Source organism: Delphinapterus leucas, chromosome 9 (assembly GCF_059928025.1).
Source record: "Delphinapterus leucas isolate spDelLeu-1000000601 "Yukka" chromosome 9, BTC_Dleu_Yukka2, whole genome shotgun sequence".
NCBI lineage: Eukaryota > Metazoa > Chordata > Mammalia > Artiodactyla > Monodontidae > Delphinapterus > Delphinapterus leucas.
Genome location: NC_143137.1, coordinates 96,515,684 through 96,535,844, shown reverse-complemented (window position 1 = coordinate 96,535,844; position 20,161 = coordinate 96,515,684). Strand labels below are relative to the sequence as shown.

At 50.4% G+C, this 20,161-nt stretch overlaps 1 protein-coding gene across 1 annotated transcript in view; it reads left to right on the top strand.

The window, feature by feature from the left end:
* Positions 1-5,729, top strand: part of NUDCD3 (NudC domain containing 3) — a 72,728-nt gene extending 66,999 nt beyond the window's left edge. The window contains exons 5-6 of the mRNA XM_022593088.2: positions 592-780; positions 3,961-5,729. Coding sequence (XP_022448796.1) covers positions 592-780; positions 3,961-4,071 — 300 coding nt within the window. The 3' untranslated portion in view covers positions 4,072-5,729. The remainder of the gene's footprint in view (positions 1-591; positions 781-3,960) is intronic.
* Positions 5,730-20,161: the final 14,432 nt, after the last annotated feature.

Genomic DNA, 20,161 nt, shown 5'->3' with positions numbered 1-20,161 from the left:
GTCCCTCACTGGGCTGCACCATGAGGCTGAGTGGCAGGTGAGTCACATGCAGCGGTCGCAGGGCTGGGGAGCCACTCTTGCAGCCGCCTGGCCAGGAAAGAGAATGGGACAAGGCGCCTGGGCGTCTGGCTGGGGGGTAGTCATTGTCAGGCCGAGCGCTTGGTCCCCCCAGCAGGCAGGAGCCTGGGTGCTGCCCTTGGAGGCGGGAACGGTCAGCAGGAGGGAGAGGGGTGAGCTAGCGGGGCCCGGGCAGGTGGATATTGACAGAAGCTCCTGTTTGGGCTCAAGCTTCCCTCGGCAGCTCGGGAGACCGTGACGGGGTCTGGGTACCAGCGGATGGGGCAGCTCGGAGTGCTGGGAAATGCCCCACTCTGGTCCGAGCGGCCTGGGCTTCTGGTGACTGAGCAGTGCGGGTGCTGATGCCTACGGGGGTCAGTGTCTTCTGAGAGGACCTGGGGGACAAGGACCGCAGGCACCGCCCAGTCATGGTGGTGGGGAGTGGAATACTCAGTGCTCGGGGTCCGGACAGCCCCGCTGGGTCCCCGGTGCCACCTGCCCGACACTGACTGTGTCTCTGCCCTTGTGTGCCAGGTGAGCCTGAACAAGGTGGGCGAGTACTGGTGGAACGCCATCCTGGAGGGGGAGGAGCAAATCGACATCGACCAGATCAACAAGGAGCGCTCCATGGCCACGGTGGACGAGGAGGAGCGCGCCGTCCTGGACAGGCTCGCCTTCGACTACCAGCAGAAGCTGCAGGGCAAGCCGCAGAGCCACGAGCTGGTACGGGCCCTCTGGGGCCGGAGCGGGGGCAGGGCGTGCTGCTGCGGGCTCCTGGCGCGGGCACGCTGGCCTGCTGGCCGCCTGGGATGGGGCGCCCAGCTGGCAGAGCCAAGAGCTGTCTGTCCGCGGGGTCCCTGGTATCGCGTGTTGCTAGCTGACACGCTGGGGCCGTGCGGACGGATCCCTCCCCTCAGCCCCTCCAGGACCCTCAGCACAGGAGGGAGAGTCAGGCCCAGCCCTGCCTCGGGGCGGTGCGGGTTTGACCACAAAGGGCCAATGGGAAGAAAGTCCTTCCAAGTCACTTCCAAACGTCAGAGGCGTGAGAAGTGTGCCTGCGGCTGTGGGGGGACGGGAGGAAGTTAGTGACTGAAGAGGAGGCTTGTGCCTGAGCCTGTGGTGGCCACAACGAGGAGGATTAGTTAGACGTGTACTGTCTTCCTTCTGCTTTAATACTCCCAGGAGTGGCTCTGTGCAGAAGTGAGGGTTGCTTTTCTCAGGTTATTTTTAGTTCCCAGTGTCCCACGTGAACAGCACCGGGAGTTTGAGCCATGGCACCACGGCCCATCTCCAAGGCTGCTCATGTGTCAGACGCGAGGCCCGCCCTCCACCCCACCCCCAGTGCCATTCAGATTCTCAGGCGTCCTGTTTTGTCTCCCAGGGGCCTCACTTTGTGGCTCCTGTGAGTGTTCTAGGCCTGGGGCCGTCGAGCGCCCCCGCCCACTGCCCCGTGCCTGTGGTCCTTCCTTTCTGTCTCATTCAGACCTCGCATGCAAACGGCCCGCCTCGCTCTTTCAACGGCCAAGGAGCCATGGAGGGGAGTGCTTAGTGAGTGCTTACTGCACGCAGGTTGGGTCGGGTTGGCTGGGTCATGGTCCCCGTTGCAGCACCCCTGAGAGGGGGGTCGAGGTTTAGAGGTCACAGCACGTGTTCAAGGTCCCACAGCTGGTCTGGCAGCAGGGCTGGGGTTTGAACCCTGAGCTGGTTCCAGTCTTGTCTGTCACCCCTCCCCGAGTCTCTGAATCGCCTCTTGGTCTGGCTCCCTGACCCACCTGGGCTTTTGGGGCTAGAGGCCAGGGCTACGGTTGACCACTGGATCACAGGCATCTGCTGGTCTTGTCTACGGAAACTGGCCCCTGGCTGTAATCGCTGAGCTCGCAGGGCACAGGACGCGGAGTGCAACCCACCTCTGTGCACGTTTAGGTGGCAGTTTTAGCCAGTTGTGCTGCATTTGCCTGTGGCCACCAGGTGAAAGAGCACTCTGAACGCTGGCCTGACGGGAGGGGACCTTGTGCAGCCATCGAAAGTGTGGGTGTCGCTGCCCCGAAGTGGGCAGGCACCTGGCTGTGAGACCCAAGTAGGAAGCCGAGTCCCTGTTGATGAGCTCAGGGATGGGGCCGGCCGATCAAGAAGGATCTGAAGAAGAGCCTGGAAGACCCTGCAGTCTAATGGAAAGACCTCTGTGGTTTGAGTCGAAAGGGATTCTGGAAGGGCTTGCCGTGTGCCAGGCAGTGTGCTGACCATGAAGGGGCGTGAGTGCCTGGCCGAGTGCAGTGCCCTGCGGAGACCTTCAGCAGACACACAGGAGCCCATGGCTGGTGGTGCAGGCGGCAGGACTCAGGGGTGACCCCTCGCCCAGCTGACCTGCTCCTGGACGGGCAGGGGCCTCCAGCTCGCTGGCCCTCGCTGGAGATGGTAGAGGACTGACACCTCAGGGCCGTGGTGGTAGAGGGGGAGCACCAGCACTGCTGTCTGGGACTCTTCTGGGCTTAGCAGACATTCGGGGCCTCCCAGGCTTCCATGTGGACTGTCCTCAGTACACGGGGCCTTGAGGGAAGCCCAGTGTGGGGAGCAGGACCTGGACGGAGAGAAGAGCTTTGGAGGCGCGAGGAGCCAGTAGAGCTGGCGTGGCCTGGCGGTGAGGGAGCTGGGCTTCGCGGTGCTGAAGCCACGGACAGTCTCTGGAGTCCTTGGAGGAAAGCGTCCCCAGGAGAAGAAGGAAATCGGGGCTGGAGAGTCAGCAGGACTGGCTGGTGGCTTCAGATGGGGGCTACGGGGAGGAGGGGCGGCTTAAGAAAGCAGGTGGTGGCCATGAGGGGCGTGCGGCAGGACCAGCGCGGGCAGCGGGCCGGGGCCCCGTGGAGCTGGAGCATGAGGGGCCCGTCAGGTGGGTCAGGGCTCACTCAGCAGAGGAGGTGCTCAGGTGAGGGGCACAGAGTGAGTTGAGAGACTGGGAGGAGGGGGCTTCGGAGGGGTAGGTGGGCGAGAGCTAGAGGAAGAGGGATGGGACGGAGGAGGAGGCCTGGCCCAGCAGGGCTGCCAGGAAGCCCCGGAGTCAGGCTGGTGGGCGGGGCCGGCCTCTCTGGCCCCTTCTCCCCGGGGGGCGGCCTGCGGGCAGCACTGCCCGCTCCTCCAGTGCCCTTCCCAGCATCCCTGGCGTGTGCCATCTGTACCGAGTTGGGAGTAATAGGGATTAATCCCTGAGATGTACTACCCATCTTTGATGTGTTTGCTGCTGCACCACGCAGGTTTCATAACAGGGAAAAGAAGGCCCCCGTCAGGAGGGGAGTCCTGCAGCCTCGCCAGACACCGGGAGTTTTCCCCTCAGCTCAGTCTGTCAGCCTAGAGGCCAGAGGTGGGCAGGGCTTTCTGGCCCCGCGGCAGTGAGTCTCTTTGTTTCTCCTGGTCAGAAGGAAGGGGAGATGGTTCCCAGCCTGATGTATTCGCAGGGAAGCACAGAGGGCAGACCCGGGGACCCGCGGGGAAGGAGGGCCTACAGCACCGCGAGGGACCTCCCTCATGGGCGCAGCCTCCTGCCGTGCCCTGGCCCAGGCCACAGTGCTTGGCCTGCTGCCGCCCCTGAAGGCTGGATGGTCCAGGCTGCCCATGGGGAGCAGAGAACCCCTCTTTGCACCTCAGTCAGCCCTGTGGGCTGTAGCCCTCAGGCCATTTGGAGTTCAGACAGGTATTTCTGGTGAGAAGGGACAGCATCTGAGCCAGGAAGATAGCCGGTGCTTCGCTGGGGACAAGATGGGGGTGGAATCTGCATGTGGGAAGCACAGTCTTGCGGAGGGTCTGCTGTCACCCTGGGCAGGTCCTCTTCCGGAGGAAGCAGAGCAGAGTCCTGCTCTAGGACGTGCAGGCCTGGTGACTACAGTTAACTTCTCTATTTTCTGTTTGTAGAAAGTCCATGAGATGCTGAAGAAGGGGTGGGATGCTGAAGGCTCTCCCTTCCGAGGCCAGCGATTCGACCCGGCCATGTTCAACATCTCCCCCGGGGCTGTGCAGTTTTAATGACCGAAGGAAAGGAAGCCCTCGCCGGCGGGGACTCGCTCGCCTGGTTCACCCTTGACATCCTTCTTTTCAAGGGGGAACCCGGCCTCCACGCTGGCCCTGCATCTCCAGACTGTTGTAGAGCAGGGCGGGGGCTGCGTGGCCCGTGCCGGGCGGGTGTTAGAGAGCAGGGGGTGTCCCGGCAGGCACAGCTCCGGCCCCTCCTGGCCGTTAGCCACCCCCTCCCTCCGCTTGCTGCTCGTGTGCTCTCTGCTTGCTGTTCTCACGCTTGGGGCGGGCGTGGGTGCTGCTCGGCTGTTGAAGCGTGGGCAGGGCTGTGCAGCCTGAGGGCCGAGCTCCTGGCCAGTTTGGGGAGAGCGCAGCCTCGACCTTTTGCTGGGTGTGTTCACGTGTGGTCTTGCCCGCCTGCTTGTACGCGTTCACCGCCTGCCTCAGCCTCGTTGAGGAGCTGCGGAAACTGGGGTCCTGCCGCCGGATCTGGACGCTGGAAGAAAGTGTCTTGTGGCCTCAGGTGCAGGCACGGCAGCATCTGTCCCTCTCCTGACCGGGCTGCTCTGCTGCCACCCAGCCTAGCACTTTTCTCTCGGGGGATCCGGTTCTTGTCAAAGTGAGCTGGGCCAGGCACCCTCAGGAGGCCCCGTGGTGTGTCAGCTGCTCGGTGCAGCCCTTGGTCCTTTCCTGGCTGAGGCCAGACTGCACCGCACAGAGCTCGTGGCTCTGCTCCCACCGCTGTCCCAGGACCCAGAGCCTGTGCCCTTCACCAGGATTGTGGGGCTGCCCTTCCGGGCAGTGACCTTGCAGGTCTCTGCACCCTGGAACCTGCCCTCGTGAGCTCTGTTCTCTGGGCTGGGGGAGGAAGGAGCCCTGTCCGGGGGGGGCGTTCTTTCTGGAGACTTACCCCTTCAACTGCAGAGGTGGGAGCAGCTTCATCACAGTCTGTGGGGGCAGGTTTCTGGCTCACAGCGCCCTGTAGACACATCCCTGGGTCCCTGGGAAGCGTTTGCTTGCTCTGATGCCATCACAGGAGGCGTGGACACCAGGCGGCTGGGGGAAGCGCCACCACGGGAGCACAGGGCCCTGCTGTTTGCACTTGTCACCAAGGCTGGTCATGGAGCTGCTGGAGGCCCCTCTGTAGCGCCCTCAGGATTTGCACACCTGTCCCACGCAGTGAAAGGTCTCACTGGCACGTGTCTGTGAGAGAACCATTCTCAACACGCCCCTGTCTCCTCCTCCCCTCTGCCACCCCCGTGGGGTCTTCTGCTGTGACCAGGTGGGGTGTGGTGCCTGCACCTCAGCTGTTTGGGAGACTTTGGGAGCTGTGGACTCGGTGGTCAGTTGTCTTCCTTTTGCCCGATTTGATTAACAGTGTTGGTTTCTCCCCACCCCGCCCGCTGTAACAGCAGCTCGCAGGCATCTGGGAGTGCGGGGCTTCAGGGGAGGGAGTGCTCGTTCGCCCTCGCCGTCTCGTGGGAGACCTCTGCCCCTCGCTGCCGGCCTGGGCCCTGGAGCCTGTGCACTCTGCCTGTTTTCTCTCTTCAAACCTGGCAGCAGCAGTTCGGCCACTGAGCTCCGTCAGCTGAGGTCCAAGGAAGTGGGGTGCACACCTGTGAAATCACCCTGTCTCCGGTGTTGGTTTGCAATAAATCTGTATTTAAGCACTTGTGGGTCTGTGTGTGACGATCGTTGCCAAGACAGTTCTCATTGTGTGGTCATTACCCGAATTCTAGCCCTGAGGCCCGCGTACACAGCAAACGCCGAAATGGGAAATTCCTAAATATCCCCCAGAGGTGTTTCTCATCCAGCCTGCATCCTGGCCAGACTCCACACAGGTTTCAGAAATCTAATAAGCTTTTGGTCAGGAGAAAAGATTGTAGCTCTAGAGCTTGCGTGCATTTCCAAACAGGAGTCAGAAGGCTGCAGCCCGAGGGTCCTCAGTGCCCCATTTACCTGCACGGGTCCCGGAACGCTGGGCTCACGAGTCTGCCTGCACCCGCTCCGGACATAACAGGTGTGTGACATATCCCCTTCCTCAGTCACATGGCAGCCTCTCCAGAGCCCCCCCCCCCCGCCCGTTCCCCCATTCCAGGGGCCATGCTCAGTGGGCAGGACCTGGTGAGCATTTCTTGAATGAGTGAAGAATGTGCAAAGGGCTCAGCAGTGGAATTACCAAGCGAACTGCAAACTCCCAGGGCAGGAAAAATCTGCCAGGAGGGAGAGGCACCATCTCTCAACAGTTTGCCTCCAAAGTGTGCGGGAGGGAGAAGAGTCAGGAGTAGTCTATGTGCCATTGTGTCCAGGAGGTGGCAGCTGCCTTACAAAGACCTGACCACCCAGAACACAGTCTGGGGAACAGACCCAAACCCCCTTCCGTTCTGCTCCCCAGACGGCCAGCTGGCAGCAGGCTCAGCCCAGGTTGGACGACTTGTTTCCGTGAATAAAGAATGGTGTGTGGACTCGCAATCGCCACTCCTCGGTAAGCGCTCTCTCCCTCTTCATCAGAGGGCAGGCTCCAGAGCAGAGCTCCTGCCCTCGACAGTGGCGCACACGTGGGACTGGTCCCCCCTGGTCTGGGAGCCGGGTGGTTGCAGCCTGGCCGCTGCTGGGCATACCTTTCCTGGACACCAGGTTGGCATGCTCTCTCTCAGCTCCCTGATGCCCCCGTGGACGTGGTTAGGAATCCCGAGGCCCCTCCTTCAGGTCCCTGTCACAACTTCAGGGGCAAGGAAAAATTAATATATTCTGTAGTCTCAGACTCAGCTCACCCCTCAGCCAGTCCACACGAGCATGGTTTTATCTGGTCTATTCTGTCTTACGTCCTTGGTTTTATTCTTTACAACTGAAGGTTGGGTCACTGGCTTCCCTTCAGAGGGAAGAAAGGACCGTCGGATCCTAGCTGGGGGTCCTAGATCCTCCCCTTTTAACCCGGAGCCCTGAGCTGGACGCCACTCTGCTGTCCTAGCCCCACTCTGCAGGCTCGGGCACCTGCTGCTGCTGGCATGGGGAGGGCGGGGCTGGGGTCACGCACTGCAGCCCACCCTGGGAGAGTCTGGCGACTGACTTGGACTTGGTGGTGCGGAGAGGGGCCAGCCTGGTAGAACAAGAGTCACGCCAGCTGTGGACAGAGAGCCAGTGGGCCTGACGCGGCCATCCTCCTGCAGGGCAGGCCCGAGCCTGTCCCCTGGAGATGGAGGCCGTCGCGAGAGAGGTGCCTGGACCCGAGAGTGAGTCAGGGCTTCTCCAGGGAGCTCGAGCCAGGCCTTCTACCACCTCTGTCCTGGTTCCTCCTGGGAGGGATCCTAGGCTTTTTGGCCAGCACTGGATGGGGCATTAGGGACATTTTGGTTCAAACCCCCACTGTGCAGTGGTCACAGAGGACGTGTCACCCCCGAGGCGTGAGCTGGGCCCCCGCTCCTGCCCCCATTCCCAGCGTCACCCCAGAGATGGCCTGGCCCTGGCTGATGCTCTGCAGGTGGATGATGGAAGGTGGGGGAAAGGCCCCCAGCATTCGCCTACTGAAACCCTATCAGCCCAGACGTTGCAGAGGAGGACCCTGAGGGGTGGCTACCTCTGGACGGGACCACCGGAGGTCACGGTGAAGCAATGGCGCAGCAGGGGTTTGGGGGAGGTCCCTCCTGCAGGGATGGGAAGCCTGCTCCTTGAGGGGCCGGGTAATTGGGAAGCTGCCCAGGTTATGACCTTGCAGGGACTGGGGTCAGGAGCATCGTGTTATGGTTAGGGTTAGAGCAGTGTCCCCTGGTGGGCCTGGACTTGGGAACATCGCTGAGCTGCAGCACGGGAAGTCAGAGGCCCCAAAGACGGTGTGCCTCCCCACACAGCGTCTCACAGGGGGTTTGGGGTTAACAAGAGGCCAGGGAAGGGCTGCAGAGCGGGGGCTTCAGGTGGGGAAGCTGCCAGCAGCCTCAGTGACCACCTGTCAGGGCTGGGCCGGTGCAGAGGGCGCAGGGGCAGGAGACCACGGGCCAGGGTGCAGGGTGCCGGCAGAGGGTGGAGGATAGCAAAGGGAAGTGGAAGCAGGGGCAGGAAGGAGGGGAGAAGACGTGCCCTGCTGGGCCCCGTACATCCTGTGTGTCCTCAAGGTGGACAGCCCCGTCGGTGTCTGGGAGGGCAAAGCATCAACGCGGGCCACCCCTAGTCTCCCAGGTGCAAGGTTTGTGCCAACTCCTTGGGGGAGCCGTTAGCCCTTGGTCAAGGGGGAGGCAGGCGGTGTTTCTGGAGCATTCCGTCGCAGTGTGTTGGACTGGACAGCATCAGGACATCCTGGGTGCCCCCTCGGACTGTGGATCAGCGCCTCCCAGCGCCAGTCACAAGACGGCGCACCCTGTGTTTACGCTGGATGGAGACAGCATGGCCTCTGGAACCCCCGACTTCCTGGCTTAGTGACCCATATAAAGCACAGAGATCTGGGTCGGGCAGGCCAGGTGGAGCCCACAGCATGCCCACATACCCCAGGGCCTGGGGCCAGGGATGGGGGAGTGGGCGTCCAAGGAGTCCAGGTCTTGAAGGCCAGGGTCATGCCTTGGATTTCACCCCAAATTCCTGAGGATTCGAGCAGGGAGAAGCTTCTGATGTGTGCTGAAGAGGAGCAGGCTTGGGGAAGGGGAGTGGGGTGGGGGTGGGTGGCGGCCAGGCCCCTTAGAGCCCCCGCCAGCTTCTGCGTCCTATCTGCCTCCCTTCCTCCCTCCTTTACTACCCCACCTCCCAGTCCTCCCTCCTCATTTCCCCACCTGACCCAGCTGGTCCCAGCTCACCTCGCATGATTCCAGGATCCTGGCCCATGACCTGCTCCACTAGGAAACTTGAAACCCTGTGCTGGCGGAAGGTGCAGGCCCGGGCCCAGGTGTGCAGGGTGACAGGTCCTGAAAAGGCACCTGTTGACCCCTCCAGGGGCATCGTAACCCCATGGATCCCCCTAGCCTGCCCCCCTCTCACCCCCACCTCCATGGCTGGAGGTGCACCTGTGAATCTCCCCAACCTTGCCTCAGGCTGGAGGCCACCACGGGGAGGTGGAGGGTGCCTGGCTCCTCGTGCCTCAGTTTCCTCAGCTGCAGAATGACCCATGCTTGCGAAGGGCCTTTGGTGCCTGCAGCCCCTCTGGGATACCACCCCATGGCAGGTCAGCAGTGGGGCAGAGGAGGAGCACCGCCTGCCACCCCCAGCCTCCTGGAGCCAGGCCTCCCGCCCACCCTGCACCTGCAGATCCCTCCGCTTCTCCTGGCCTTGGCTGGCCCCTCACGATTGCCTTCAGAGACCCTGACAGAGGTCACCACCCTGCCCTCCTTCAAGGAGCCCCAGCCCTGGGGGGACAGTCCCTGGCCAGGCCCCCTCGGCTCCCCTCTTAACTCTGTTCCATTTCTCTCCCCCCACCTCTGCTCCTCTGCCCCCCTTCCTCCATCCCACTCCCCCACCTCCAACATTCTCTCCTCTCTCCCCTCTGCTCTCATCTCCCCTGTTCCCATCCCTCTTTCCCTCCTCCCTCTGTTCTCCTCCCCACTTCCTCAGGCCTCCCTTCCTCTCCTGACCTCAAGGTGGGAAGGTGACCTGGTCGCCAGGGCAGTCAGGAGGTCCACATCCTTTAACATGTTTATTGTGGTAAATATGCATAACACAAAATCTACCATCTTAACGATTTTGAAGTGGCATTAAGTGCATTCACCTTGGTGTGCAATCATCACCACTGTCCGTGTCCAGAACTTTTTCATCTTCCCAAAGTGAAACTTCATACCCGTTAAAATATTTTTAAAGGACTTCCCTGGTGTTCTAGTGGTTAAGACTCCATGCTTCCACTGCAGGGGGCGCGGGTTCAGTCCCTGGTCGGGGAACTAAGATCCTGGATGCTAAGATCCCCGATGCTGCGTGGCGTGGCCAAAAAAAAAAAAATTTTTTTTTTAAACTCATTGCTGGTATTGGAAATGAGATTTTACAGAAGTCTCAGTTTCCAGGCTCTCCTGAAAGCTTGGGAGCCCAGGCAGATGGGATCCGGGCGATGGCTGTAGCAGGTGGGCAGTCAGATACTGCAACCCCAGCACTCTGCACTGCCCACCACGGACTCCCTCTGCATCCAGACATTGGAAGTGGGGGGCAGAAGAGTTTGTGTCAGAGTGCTGTAATGATGGAAGGACTTGACCAGCAATTGCAGGTCGAGGGGACCGTGGGCCAAGGAATGCAGGTGGGGTCTGCAAGCTGGAAAAGGCAAGGAAGAGGATTCTCTCCCAGAGCCTCCACAAGGACACAGCCCTGCCAACATTGATTCTCGCCCCACGAGACCCATCTGGGGCTTCTGACTCCCAGGACTCTGAGAAAGTAACGGTTTTTTTAAGCTACTGAATTTGTGGTAATTTGTTAAAGCAGCAGTAGGAAATTAATACAGGCACTGTCAATATTTTGTACTTTAACCAGTTTAATAGGTGGGTCCTGGTATCTTGTGATTTAATTCGTATTTTTCCACTGGCTAACTATGGTAGACATCTTTTCGTGTGCCTTTTGCCATCTATATATCTTTGGTGAAATGTCTGTCAAGTGTGTTGCTCATTTCCTAATTGGATTGATTGTTTTAATGTTAAGGTTTAAATTTTTAAAATATATTCTAGGTAAAAGTCCTTTGTTTGATACGTGATTTGCAAATATTTTCTCCCAGTCTGTGATTAATCTTTTTATCCTTTTAGCATAGACTTCCTCAGAGCAAAAGTTTTTAATGTTGATGAGGTTCAATTTATTAAAAATTTTTTAATGAATCATGCTTTTGGTATCAAGTCTAAAAAATCTTAACGTAGTCCTAAATCTCAAGGATTTTCTGTTTTTTTCTAGAAGTTTTATAGTTCATGTTTTACATTTAAGTCCATGATCCATTTTGAGTTAGTTTTTGTATGCAGTGTGAGGTATAGGCTGAGGTTCTTATTTTTACCCCCTGATGGCTCCAGCACCATTTATTGAAAGGGCTATCATTCCTCCACTGAATTGCTTTTGCTCCTTCATCAAAAATTAATTGGACATATTGCAGTGGATCTATTCTGGGTTCTCGGTTCTATTCCATTGAGTTATGTGTCTACCCCTCCATCAATACCACACTGTCTTGAGTGTTGTAGCTATATGGTCAGCTTTGACATTGTGAATCTTTTTCTCTTTTATACTTGTTTTGGTTATTCTAGGATCTTTCCCTTTTCATACAAATTTTAGAATAAGCCTGTCTAGACTACAAAAAATCTCATTCGGATTTTGGTAAGAATTGCGCTAAACCTGTAAATCAATTTAAGAAGAATTGACATCTTTACTGTGTTAAATCTTCCAATCCATGAATGTGGTATGTCTCTCCAAGTATTTACATCGTTGATCTCTCCATCAGCATTTTGTAATTTTCTTCATATAGATTCTGCATGTGTTTTATTAGATTTGTACCTAAGTATTTTTTTAACATCTTTATTGTAGAGTATAATTGCTTTACAATGGTGTGTTAGTTTCTGCTGTATAACAAAGTGAATCAGCTATACATATACATATATCCCCATATCCCCTCCCTCCTGCGTCTCCCTCCCACCCTCCCTATCCCACCCCTCTAGGTGGTCACAAAGCACCGAGCTGATCTCCCTGTGCTATGCAGCTGCTTCCCACTAGCTATTTTACATTTGGTAGTGTATATATGTCAATGACATATGTACTTAAACACTTTGTATTCTTTGGGTCAATTGTAAATGGTATTGCATCTTTTATTTTCCTTTCCTCTTATTCATTTTCAGTATATAGAAATGAAATTGGCTTTTTTTTAAAACATCTTTACGGGAGTATAATTGCTTTACAATGTTGTGTTAGTTTCTGCTGTATAGCAAAGTGAATCAGCTATATGTATACATATATCCCCATGTTCCCTCCCTCTTGTGTGTCCCTTCCACCCTCCCTATCCCACCCCCTCTAGGTGGTCACGAAGCACTGAGCTGATCTCCCTGTGCTATGCGGCTGCTTCCCACTAGCTATCTGTTTTATATTCAGTAGTGTATATATTCCATGCCACTCTCTCACTTCATCCCAGCTTACTCTTCCCCCTCCCCGTGTCCTCAAGTCCATTCTCTATGTCTGCGTCTTCATTCCTGTCCTGCCCCTAGGTTCTTCAGAACCATTTTTTTTTTAGATTCCATATATATGTGTTAACATACGGTATTTGTTTTTCTCTACAACTCAATTTCTTTAATGGTTATGGGACTATTCAGGTTATTATTTCATCTTGTCTGAGTTTTGGTAGTTTGTAATTTTTGAGAAATTGGTCCATTTCTTCTAAGTTGTCAAATTTATGTGTATAAAAGTGTTCATAGCATCCTCCCATGATCCTTTTGATGGTTGTAGGATCTGTTATGATATCCTCTGTTTCATTTTCGATATTGGTAATGTGTCTTTTCTCTTTTTATCTTGTCAATCTTAGTAGAGTTTTATTAATTTTATTGATTTTTTTTAAGAATCAGCTTTTTACTTCATTTATTTTCTCTGTAGTCTTTGTGTTTTTTATTCTGTTTATTTCTGCTCTTATCCTTTGTATTTTCTTCCCCTTCCTTTGGGTTTATTTTCCTCTTCTTTTTACTGGTTTCTTGAGGTAGGAGCTTAGGTAATTAATTTGCAGTTTTTCCTCTTTCCTAATGTAGGCATAATGCTATAAATTTCCCTCTCAGTGCTGCTTTAGCTGCATCCAACAACTTGTTTTTAAATTCAGTTTTCTATGTCTTACTTTTCTTTGAGACTTCCTCTTTCAGATATGTTGTTAAATTTCCAAGCAAGTGTTTGTAGAGTTTCCTACAAAGTCTTGTCTTTCTACTGATTTCTGCTTTAAATCCATTATTGTCAGAGGGCATACTCTGTGTGATTCAATTCCTTTAAGTTTGTTAAAGTTTGTTTTATGACCCAGGATATGGTCTATCTTGGTGGGTGTCAGTGGGCACTTGAAAAGAATGTGTATTCTGCTGTTGTTGGGTGTAGAGTGTGTTCTATAAGTATTAATTCCTGTTGGTTGATGGTGTTGTTCACTTCTTATATCCTTGTCTGTTTGGTAGTTTTATCAATTGCTGAGAGTCCTCAACTTTTTTTTTTTTTTTTTTCAGCTGTGCCATGTGGCTTGTGGGATCCTAGTTCCCCGACCAGGGATTGAATGTGTGCCCTTGGCAGTGAAAGTGTAGAGTCCTAACCACGAGACTGCCAGGGAATTCCCTGAGAGTCCCCAATTTTAATTCCAGATTTTTCAGTTTCTCCTTTCAGCTCTACCAGTTTTGCTTCATGCATTTTGAAGCTCTGTTGTTTGATACATACACACTTAAGATTGCTATACCTATTTGGTATATCTTTTTATCATTTGATACATACACACTTAAGATTGCTATACCTATTTGGTATATCATTTATCATTAGGTAAAGTCCATCTCTGTCCCTAGTAATTTTCTATGCTCTGAATACTGCTTTATCTCAACTTAATATAGCCACTCCTGCTATATTAATATAAATCATAAAAATAATAAAAAGTATATGTTTTGATTAATGTTTACATGGTATACTTTTCCCATCCATTTATTTTCATTCTATTTTGAACTGAGTTCCTTGTAGACAGAATGTAGTTGGGGCATGTTTTTTTATCCATTCTACCAATCTCTGTCTCTTAATTGGTGTATCTAGACCATATATAGTTAATTATTGGTATGTTAGGCTTTTATTTGTTATTTAAATTTTCTGTTTTTTCCCTTTGTTTCTCATTCCTCTGTTTCTTTTTCCTTGGCTTTTTTTGGATTTCTTGAACCTTTTTTAATAATTCCACTCTGATTTATTTGTAACATTTTTTAGTATATTGCCTTGCATACTTTTATTTAGTGATTTCACTAGGTATTTCCATATACATATATAACTGATCACAGTCCATTGGTGTTGACATTTTATCACTTTGAGTGAGTGTAGACACTTTTGTTAATGTCTCTTTATCCTTCCAAATTTTAAAATACAACTGTCTTCAGTATTTCCTCTACGTTGAGGAACCACATTAGATGGTATTAGGATTTTTGCTTTAGCCATAAAATGTGATTAAAGAAATTCATGAAGTGAAGTAGTCTATTGTGTTCATCTTTATTTACTTTTTGGCCACATCACGTGGCTTGTAGGATCTTAGTTCCCTGACCAGGGATCTAACCTGGCCTCTGACAGTGGAAGCACAGAGTCCTAACCACTGGACCACCAGGGAATTCCCTGTTTACCTTTATATTTGTCCTTCCATTGTTCTTTTCTTGAAGAAGTTTCCAGCCTTCTTTTGTTATTATTTTCTATTTGGAGAGCTTCCTTTAGCCATTCTTTAAATTTCTCTTAGTTTTTCTTCATCTAGGAATATCTTTATTTCCCCTGCCTTCCTGAAGGATAATTTCACTGGATTTTGCAATTGGCTATTCTTTTCTTTCTGCACTTGAAAAATGTTGTGCCACTCACCTCTGACCACCAGGGTTTCAGGTGAGAAATCTGCTATCATTTGAATGGTATTCCTCTATTATAAATACATCATTTCTGTCTGGCTATTATTAAGATTTTCTTCTTTGCTTTTAGCTTTCAGAAGTTTAATCATGATGTGTCTTGGTGTGGGTCTCTTTAGGTTTTTCCTATTTAGGGTTTTCTCAGCTTCTTGAATCTGCACATTTATGTCTTTTGTAAGAATTGGGATTTTTTAAAAGACCTTATTTAATTACTTTTTCACCCCCTCATTCTTTCTCCCTGCCTTCTGAGATGATATGAATGATATGATATAAATGTTGGATCTTGTGTCGTTGTCCCATAGATCTGTGAGGCTCTGTTCATTTTATTTTTCAGTCTGTTTTCCTCCTGTTGTTCAGAATGAGTAAATTCTATTGATCTTTCTTCAAGTTTACTGATTCTATATCCTCTGTCATCTCCAGTCTACTAGAGAGTTCATCCAGCAAAGTTTTTAATTTGTTTAGTATATTTTTCAGTTCTATCATTTTTTTGTTTTTTAATAAGTTTATTTTATTTGTTTATTTTTGCTTCGTTGCCACGTGTGGGCTTTCTCTAGTTGCGGTGAATGGGGGCTACTCTTTGTTGCAGTGCATGGGCTTCTCATTGTGGTGGCTTCTCTTGCTGTAGAGCATGGGCTCTAGGTGCGCGGCCTTCAGTAGTTGTGGCACCTGGCCTCAGTAGTTGTGGCACGTGGGCTCTAGAGCACAGGCTCAGTAGTTGTGGTGCATGGGCTTAGTTGCTCCGCGACATGTGGGATCTTCCTGGACCAGGGCTCGAACCCATGTCCCCTGCATTACCACGTGGATTCTTAACCACTCCACCACCAGGGAAGTCCCCTATACTTTTTACTTTATAGAAAATATTTATTTTTTAAAAATTTATTTTATTTAAATTAAAAAAAAATTCCTCCAACCCCTAACCCCACCTCTGGCAACCAACAATCTGTTCTCTGTATCTATGAGCTTTTTTTTTTTTTTAAAAGGTTCCACTTATAAGAGACATTATATGGTATTTGTCTTCCTCTGTCTGACTTATTTCACTTAGCATAATGCCCTTGAGGTCCATCCATGTTGTCACAAATGGCAAGATGTCATTCTTTTTTATGGCTGAATAATATTCCATTGTATGTGTATACCACAATTTCTTTATCCATTCATCCAGCAGTGGGTATTTAGGTTGTTTCCATGTCCTGGCTACTGTAAATAATGCTGCCATGAATATGAGGGAACATATATCTTTTTGAGTTAATGTTTTCATTTTCTTTGGATAAATACCTAGAAGTGGAATTGCTGGATCGTAGGGTACTTCTATTTTTAATTTTTTGAGAAGTTTTCATACTGTTTTCAATAGTAGCTGTACCAATTTACATTCCTACCAACAGTGCACAGGAGTTCCCCTTTCTCCACATTCTTGCCAACACTTGTGTTTCTCCTCTTTTTGATAGTAGCCTTTCTAACGGGTGTGAGGTGATAGCTCACTGTGGTTTTGATATACATTTCCCTGCTGATTAGTGATGTTGAGCACCTTTTCATGTACCTATTGGCCATCTGTATGTCTTCTTTGAAAAACGTCTATTCAGATCTGCCCATTTTTAGATTGAATTTTTAAATTTTTCTTGTTTATTTATTTTTTATTGCTGTTGAGTTGTATGAGTTCTGTATGTATTTTGGATATTAACCCCTTATCAGACATTTGACTTGCAGATATTTTCTGCCATTCAGTAGGTTGCCTTTTCATTTCGTTGATGGCTTCCTTTGCTTTGCAGAAGCTTTTTAGTTTGATGTAGTCCTGGTTCCAGTTCAAGACTGTGACTTAGGAAGATCCTAAACTCCCCTCCCCCCACAGAAACGCTGACTCTACAACTATATATGGAACAATTTCCCCTTAGAGAAACCTAAGGGCTGGCTGAGTGATAACTGTACTCAGCAAATGAGAAGAAAACCACATCGAAGTGGGTAGGAGCGGCTGGGAAGGAGCTCAAAACCTGGAGCTTCTCTCTGATGAGAGGTGCCCACATCAGGCACCCCAACTTTTAAGACATGCACTTGAAAGACGAGCCCCTAAAACACTTAACTTTGAAGACCAATGGGACTCACACCCCTAGACCCACAAGACTGTAACGATATGAGTGGAGACGCTTATAAAGGGCTGGTGCACTTGGACCCACACACTCTAGGGCCCAGCTCACAGGCAGCCGATCACACCCAGACTTAGAGTGAAGAAGGCTCATCTGCTTATATTAAAGCACTGGCCTCCGAGGCAGGCATCTAATTTAACACACACACCTAAGAGCCTGCTAGAACACTTTCTGGGGATGGAGACTGGTAGCGCTTTGTGCTTTCCCTTTGCCATGCTCCAGAGCACCAGTATCTCCTGGAAGGGAACTTCTACACACATCTGATTTTTGTGGCTGCTGCCGAGGGGATGCCTCTTGATCACCTGGCTCTGGAGGTCAGAAGAGCTTGCATTCCTCGTCCCATAGGACCGTAATAACTGGCGTCACCCAGAAAGGAGCTCATACCCTTGTCTGGTGCCCTGATTTTTGTGACTGCTTCCAGGGGACACATCTATTGATACATTGCCTGGCCTTGGTGGCCAGTGGGGCGTACACTCGTGGGTCTCACAGGACTGTAAGCAATGGAGAAAGAGTTCTTAAACAGCCATCCTCAGGCACAGCAAGAAGTAACAGACCCAGGAGCTTTGTATTTCTATGAAAAAGGCCTGTTGGCTAATCATCATGACTGAGGCCCGAGGGGCAGGCTTCTAATTAGGTATGCATTTAGGGGCTAATTATAATCTTTTCTAGAGATCTCGGAGGGTGGATGTTGTCTTTCTGCTTATCCTGTGCCATGCTACAGAGTGCCATGTCTTCTGGAGGGTATCTTTACCTGCATTGGTGCTCTGTTATTTTTGTGTGGTGCCCATTTTTCGGTGGTGGCCACCCAGGAAACACCCCTTGATCACCTGGTTCTAAGGACTAGGAGGGCTTGCATTCCTGAGTCGCACAGGACTGTGGCAATTGGAGAGATGGTTCTTGGCAGGCTGCCACCCCCGGGGCACAGTGGACTGAGGCATACCCTCCAGTCTTTCCGTGAAGAAGCCTTCTTTGCTTATCTTAGAGCATCAGCTTGAGGGACAGACTTCAGGTTTGGCCCACAGTTAGTGGCTTATAGAGCCACTCTCAAGGCGTGTAGGCTGTTGACACCATCTTGGCACTCTCCACCTGCCTTGCTCCAGCTCACTGGTATCACCAAGAAAAGAGCTATGCTCATCAGGAGCCCTGATTTTTGTAACTGTGGCCCAGGGGATAACTCCAGATCACCTGGCTCTGGTGGCTAGCAGGGCTTACGCTTACAGTTCCACAGGACTGTGTGTATTTGCATACTTTAAAAGCTGCTGCCTGAAGGTCAGACTTCCAGTCAGCATGAGCATGAATCTAGGTACTGAGATCCTCTTCTTTGGGACATTGACAGGTCTTGGCACATTCTTAACTACTGGGAGCTATTAAAAATAGAATAGGCTGTTTGGACAAGTACAGAATTTGAGGGAAAATCAAGAGTTGGGGCAGGGTTGAACAAGTTTTATCTTCTAGACAAGGTTACTCCTTCAAGACTGGGAGAGGTGGTTGTTTCATCTACTGGATAGAAAGCTACACAAAGTCAAGCAAAATGAAGAAACAGAGGAATAGTTTCCAAATGAAAGAACAAAATAAAAACCCCAGAAAAAAACTTTAGTGAAATAATTAAATGATATTTAATTGTTTACCTGATAAATAATTTTCCTGGTAAAGAGTTCAAGGTAATTGTCATAAAGATGCTCACTGAACTAGTGAGAAGAATGGATAGACACAGTGAGAACTTCAACAAAGAGATGGAAAATATAAGGAAGTACCAAATAGAAGTAACAGAGCTGAAGAATACAATAACTGAACTGAGAAATACACCAGAGGGTTCAACAGCAGACTAGATGAAGCAGAAAAAACAATCCGTCAACTTGAGGACAGGGCAATGGAACTCACCCAATTACAGCAGGAAAAAGGAAAAAGAATGAAAAGAGTGAAGGTAGCTTGAGGGAATTATGGGACAACACTAAATAGACTAACATTTGCATTATAGGAGTCCCAGAAGGTGAAGAGGGAGAGAAAGGGGCAGAAATCTTATTGGAAGAAATAATGATGAAAATTTCCCTAACTTGGGTAAGGAAACAAACAACTGGAGCCAGGAAGCCAAAGACTACCAAAAGAGAGGAACCCAAAGAGACCCACACCAAGCACACTATAATTAAAGTGTCAAAAGTTAAAGACGAGAGAATTTTAAAAGCAGCAAGAGAAAAACAACTTGTTGCATACAAGGGAACCCCCATAAAACCATCATCAGATTTTTCTTTTAGCATACACTTTGCAGGCCAGAAGGGAGTGGCATGATATATTCAAAGTGATGAAAGAAAAAAAAGACTTCCAACCAGGAGTACTGTACCCAGCAAAGTTACCATTCAGAATTGAAGGAGAGATAAAAGAGTTTTATGGACAAGCAAAGCTAAAGGAATTCATCACCACTAAACTACCCTTACAAGAAATGTTAAAGAACCTTCTTTAAGCTGAAAGAAAGGCTGCTAAGTAGTAACAAGGGCACATATGAAAGTATAAATCTCATTTGTAAAGGTAAATATACAGTAAAGGTAGTGGTTTGATTACTTATAAAGCTAGTATGATGATTAAAAGACAAAAGTGGTAATAATGAGTATAGTAATTAGCTAAGGGATACATAAGATAAATTATATGTAAAATGTGACATCAAAACCATTAAGCAGTGGGTGGAGAGGAGTAAAAATGTTGAGTTTTAGAATGGGCTCAAACATAAGTTGTTATCAACTTAAAATAGACTGTTATAGTTACAAGTTGTTATATGTAAGCCTCATATAACCAGAAAGCAAAAACCTACAGTAAATACACAAAATATAAAGAGAGAGGAATATAAGCATACCACAAAAGAAATCAAGTCACAAAGGAAGAGGAAGAAGAAGAAGGAGGAAAAGAAGAAGAAAGAGAAGAAAGGAAGAGAGAGGAACTATAAAAACAACCAGAAAACAATTAACAAAATGGCAGTAAGCATATACCTATCAATAATTACCCTAAATGTAAGTGGGCTAAATTCTTCAATCAAAAGATTTAGAGTGGGGCTTCCCTGGTGGCGCAGTGGTTGAGAGTCCGCCTGCCGATGCAGGGGATACGGGTTCGTGCCCCGGTCCGGGAGGATCCCACGTGCCGCAGAGCGGCTGGGCCCGTGAGCCATGGCCACTGGGCCTGCGCGTTCAGAGCCTGTGCTCCGCAAGGGGGGAGGGCACAGCAGTGAGAGGCCCACGTACTGCAAAAAAAAAAAAAAAAAAAAAGATTTTGAGTGGCTGAATGGATTAACAAAAACAAGACCCATCTATAGGCTACCTACAAGAGACTCACTTTAAATGTAAGGACACACAGACTGAAAGTGAAGAGGTGAAAAAAGATATCCCATGCAAATGGAAACCAAAGGAAAGCTGGAATAGCTATACTTATATCAGACAAAACAGACAATAAAAGACTGTAATGAGAGATAAA